This window comes from Puntigrus tetrazona, unplaced genomic scaffold, assembly GCF_018831695.1.
Source record: "Puntigrus tetrazona isolate hp1 unplaced genomic scaffold, ASM1883169v1 S000000746, whole genome shotgun sequence".
NCBI classification, from domain to species: domain Eukaryota; kingdom Metazoa; phylum Chordata; class Actinopteri; order Cypriniformes; family Cyprinidae; genus Puntigrus; species Puntigrus tetrazona.
The window spans coordinates 2,492,956-2,498,179 of NW_025048355.1; the positions used below are offsets into that span (position 1 = coordinate 2,492,956).

A 5,224-nucleotide genomic window follows, 5' to 3' on the forward strand; every position below is an offset into this window, starting at 1 on the left:
TGTTTGCCTTCAGGGAACGAAAGCGCTTTCCTGAACGCAGCAGAGAAAAGAGTCCATTGTTGGGATGGCTGAGGTCTTCCACGATCTTCCTGGCCCTGGTACAGCACCGCTTGTTGTAGATGTGCTGCAGCACAGGGAGCTCAGCTGACCGCACCACCTTCTGAAGAGCTCGCCTGTCCTGCATGGTGCTGTTTCCAAACCAGGAGGTGATGTTTCCCGTCAGGACACTCTCGATGGTGCAGGTGTAAAAGTTCCTGAGCACCTGGAGTCTGAAGTCCCTTAAGCGCCTCAGATGGTATAGACGCTGCCGGGCCTTCTTCACCAGGGTGTTGATGTGACAGGACCAAGACAGGTCCTGCGTGATGTGAACACCCAGGTACCGGAAACTCTCTCCACTGGGGTCCCGTCGATCTTGATGGGATGGTAAGAGCGCACCTGCTTCGTGCTGAAGTCCACTATTAACTCCTTTGTTTTGCTGACGTTCAGGAGCAGATTGTTCTCCTGACACCATCTCTCCAGGTTGTTGATCTCCTGAAGGTAGGCCATCTCATCGTTGTTGGAGATCAGGCCCACCACGACAGTGTCGTCAGCAAATTTAATGATGGTGGTGGAGTTTGTAGTGGCCACACAGTCATGTGTGTACAGCGTACAGTGTGTACAGTATAGTCTGTGTCCATCTGTCTCTGTCCATCTGTCCATCAGTCTGTCGGTCTCTGTCCATCCGTTTATAAGTCTGTTTATCTCTGTCCATCCGTCTGTCCATCTGTCTTTCTCTGTCCATCACTTTATCAGTCTGTCTCTGTCCATCTGTCAATCAGTCTGTCTGTCTCTGTCTATCCGTCTGTTTGTCTGTCTGTGTCTGTCCATCATTTTATCAGTCTGTCTGTCTCTGTCCATCCGTCTGTCTGTCTGTCTCTGTCCATCCGTTTATTAATCTGTTTATCTCTGTCCATCTGTCTGTCTTTCTCTGTCCATCACTTTATCAGTCTCTCTCTGTCCATCCATCTGCCTGTCTATTTGCCTCTTTCTGTCAATCTTTTTGTCAGTCTATGTATTTATCTGTTTATAGCAGGTAAAGTAAGTACAGGTCACAGTTGTTCTCAGTAAATATGTTTCTAAAGGTGGGGTTGACATTTAATTCTCATTCGATGTCAGTAACAACAGAAGCAATGCACTTTTGTTGACTGACGCACAAACGGACAAAAACTGTTGATTGACAAACAAAGAAAACAAAGTTCAGAAATTAAATTATAATACAATAGAATTACAAAGAAAAAGGTATTGAATTACTGAAATTTAATAATTTGTTGTTATTCGAGACTGTCATGTGTTACTCAGCTGTGATTTTAACTCACTCGTCTATGAACGCTGATCTTTAGTTCTTATTTTCTATTGGATTGAAGTCAGACATGATCAGTTACTATTATCATGTTTCTCAACATCTACTCCATGTTCGTCTGTGAGGTAGTTTTAACCCTACAACATACAGCCATTAGCCTCAGATGTGTCCCGACCCAGGCTTGAACTCAGGTGTCTGGTGGTCAAGTGATTTAATGCTTAGCCACAAGGGGAGTAGTGTTGGACCCAAATGAAACACTTTAGGCAGAGCTCCAAGCAATGTAGATTTAATAATAAAAATTATCTTTGCACACAAAAAAAAAAAACCCAATTCCAACAAAAGTTCTTCTCGGGTCGAGGTAAAGTTAACAGAGCAAACAACAGAAAGGAGTACTTGGAAAAATAAAAACTCCACGGGGGAGAAAACTAAATCAGTAAACTGCACAAAGAAAAAATACCCGAACAACTTACTAGAGCGCTAGCTTGAGGAACTAGGAAACACAAGGCAGAAACTCACCAAAAAGACTCAAGAACCAAGGAGAAAATCACAACTTAAATACCCAATGGTAAACAAGACACAGGTGAACTAGATCTCACTAAACTAGGACACACGAGGAAGAACACAGGGACCTCTAGAGGCCTGGAGAACATCTGCAGGGAGTGGGACGCTGACAGGATGGTTTTATTTCATTTTTAGTTTTATGCATTTTAGTACTTCATCTTCACTTATTTTGTTGCATTTAGCTGCCAGTTATTTTTTTTTATCTTATTTTTTTAAATAGTTTTAGTTAACAGATTATAAATGATATGATCAGACTTTGTCAACCCAATATTAATATCCGTCTCGATCAACTCCCTTCATGTTTGTTTCCATATTTGTGCTTTTTCAAATGCATTCCTGGCTATGAAGTTTGAGGAAGTAAATGCAATACAAAAAACGGATTATATTACTTTGATCTCGCATAAAATACGACAGCGGTCGTGTTTCAGGGCAAAGGAAAACCGTAGAGGCAAAATATTTTTCAATATTTTATCCGTGTTTAATAAGCTGTTTTTCAGTCTGATACAGTTTGTGAATAAATAGTAAACAGTGTTTCAATGCAAAACCATTACAAAAAAATATAATCTGTGATATTTACAAAACGGTGGAATCCAGTGCAAAAGCAGCATGTGAAATGTATTGACAGGACAGACTGTGAAGTGCAGGAGTACAATCTGAGTGTCACGCATCCGACATCCTTCACTGGAGCCTTGAGCCGGTCCAGATGTCAAAGTATATAACGGTCAAAATAACAAAAATCCGATGCACTTCTAGATTTATTTTATAAAGCAGGTGAGACAGTATCAAACTCAACGTGAACAGCGTTTGCTCGCTCATATTGTTTGCGGTACAGTGTTAGCGCAGTGCTGCTGGAAGCGCAGGATCCTGCGAGCGATCCAGTCCGCCAGCGGGTTCAGGTGAGACTCCTCCAGGACGGACGGCAGATTCAGCAGCTCCTCGTCTTCCTCGGACCAGGACTGGAGCCGCAGCGCAGCTCTCTTACCAAACCTCCTCCTGCGCAGACGCCGCATCACTAACTTCTGCAGACGCTCGAGGGACGCCCCGTAATGAGGGTTCAGAGCGGACACGACCGGCTTGAATAAGTCCACCAAGCCTAGAACAAATTACAGAGCAAGGTTATGACTAGCCTTCACAACTTTATGTTTCGATGTTTGGAAATTCTAACTTTACATCTTACAGTTCTGTTTATATATACACATACATGAGTCAAAAAGGCAGTTGCTATGGTGATCTGGGTTACTGTACCTTTCTCTGTGTGACCGGCACAGGACGCACACACATTAGAGTGCCACCTGGATCCGGGCAGCAGCAGCTGCTCGTCTGTCTTACAGCTGCTGTGAATGACGCATACCGCCTGCGTCTGCGTGACATCAGCGTAGTGTCCGTCTGCGCAGAGCTCACACACCGTGTCTCTGTGCGGCGTCCCTGCACACACACACACACACACACACACATCAGTCATCAACACTGGCAGCGTGAACGAGCTTGTCGTGACGTCAGCAGATCCCGCAGACGCAGGTAAAGAATCAGCTTTGAACTACATTTAACTTTTACTTACATCGAATATGAACGAACACTATTCGTTATTGTCACTAATTAATTGAACGATGCGTCGCTAAAGTACAGTTACTTATGAACACGTTTCGTTTAGATTGAACTGATTTCTCTCTTTAATTGTAGTGGCTGATCTATTATATGAGAAGTGTTTCAGGAGGTCACACGGTTAAAAGACGGCCAAAATGTATGAATCGCTTTTGTTCACAGGTTTTTGCCAGTTTTACTGGTAGTCTGCTGTATGAGGAATTTTTGGGCAAAATATCTGTCTCTGGAGCACAGGAGCAGTCATAAGAGCACAGACATGTTCGTAGCGATAGACTACAATAAGCTGCATGGGTCAGAATGATCAGAAATCACTAGAACAAGTCAAGATCACGCTCCATGAAGATATGAATATAGTTCATTTTTATTAGTGACGTGCATTGCTGAGAACTTCATTTGGACATCTTTAAAGGTGTTTCTCCTCAATGTTTAGATTCTCTCCACAACAGTTTTAACACAGATCAATATTTTCCTATCCTAATATGACCAGTTCAGCTTTCAGATGATGTACGGGTCTGGTTCTGTGCTCCGGGGTCACATATTTGGCATTTTGCTAAAAGAATACGAGTTTTGATTAGATGCAGCATCTACCTGGAGCTTTGACTCCGTGGCCGGGTTTACAGGCGCTGTGTTTCCTGCAGAAGTGCTGGTCCCAGAAGAAGCCCGCCTCACACTCACACACCGTGTTCACGCTCCCGTTACACGGCCGGACGACCCGCTGGTGATCGGAGCACGCGTCGCATCGGAGGCAGTCGGGGATGTAGTTCCAGAACTCCGTGAACAGACCGGCTCCGCAGCGCGCGCACACCGTGGGGCGGGAGCGCGTGCAGTGCTCGCGCAGGCGCGTTCCAGGCGGACACCTGTCACACAGCAGCTGTTGTCCGGTGACCGGGTCCGTGTGCCGGTAAGTGCGAGACTCCGCCGGCAAACCGGCTCCAAAGAGAACCGTCAGAACCAACGCTGCGAGGACCACCTGGAGAACACAACGAAGCGCGTTATACATGCGAGCAAAGCGAGGACAGAGTGGAATCTGAGGATGCTGGCCAGAAGCTCACATTACTAGTCAGAAATGAAGCTGCGTTATATATTTACTTATATATACATATATATCTATTCATAAGAAGAACACTGAAACAAAGAAGCAAACTGTACGAAGATATTAAGATGAAGCTCACTCACCATTGCGCGCTGCTTTCGGGTTGCATTGATGCTCGGGGATGCGCGCGCTTATATCCTCGCGCACACGCCCACTTCCTGCTCATATCTGAAGCAGATATCATCACTGCACATTAAAACTAGAACACACTGAGTCATGCACCTGGAGCAGAAAACCCATCTGACTCGACCCGAGACCACAGAGACCTCCCAGCAGCACCAGCTCAGCGGGTCAAGTCGCCTTTTCGTGTCAAACTGGAAAATGAAGTGTTATGAACAAGATTATCATTTAAGAGTTGAGCTCAGGCGTCATGGTCTAGCTCGGTTCAGTTGATTAGTTTACTCTGTAGCGATCACTACAAGTACAGCACATCATTCATCAAACAATAATAATCATATAATAACAACGAATGAAACTAATTGCACCTTACATCTCATGATAGCATGATGCTGATATGCTTGGAATGTTTTTTCTCAATCAGATTTTACAAACTCATAAAACATTTGACAATAAAGGAATAAAAAAGACTCGGTTCTGTTAGTGTGTGAAATGACTCCTGATGCGTTCGA

At 44.4% G+C, this 5,224-nt stretch overlaps 1 protein-coding gene across 1 annotated transcript; it reads right to left on the reverse strand.

Annotated features, from left to right (window-relative positions):
• Positions 1–2,354: 2,354 nt before the first annotated feature.
• Positions 2,355–4,781, reverse strand: LOC122335245 (tumor necrosis factor receptor superfamily member 11B-like). The gene is made up of 4 exons (XM_043233060.1): positions 4,679–4,781; positions 4,091–4,472; positions 3,146–3,325; positions 2,355–2,993 (listed from the first exon to the last, which is right to left on the reverse strand). The coding sequence occupies exons 1-4, from the start codon at positions 4,679–4,681 to the stop codon at positions 2,713–2,715; spliced, it is 846 nt and encodes a 281-aa protein (XP_043088995.1). The 5' UTR covers positions 4,682–4,781; the 3' UTR covers positions 2,355–2,712.
• Between the last annotated feature and the right edge of the window lie 443 nt (positions 4,782–5,224).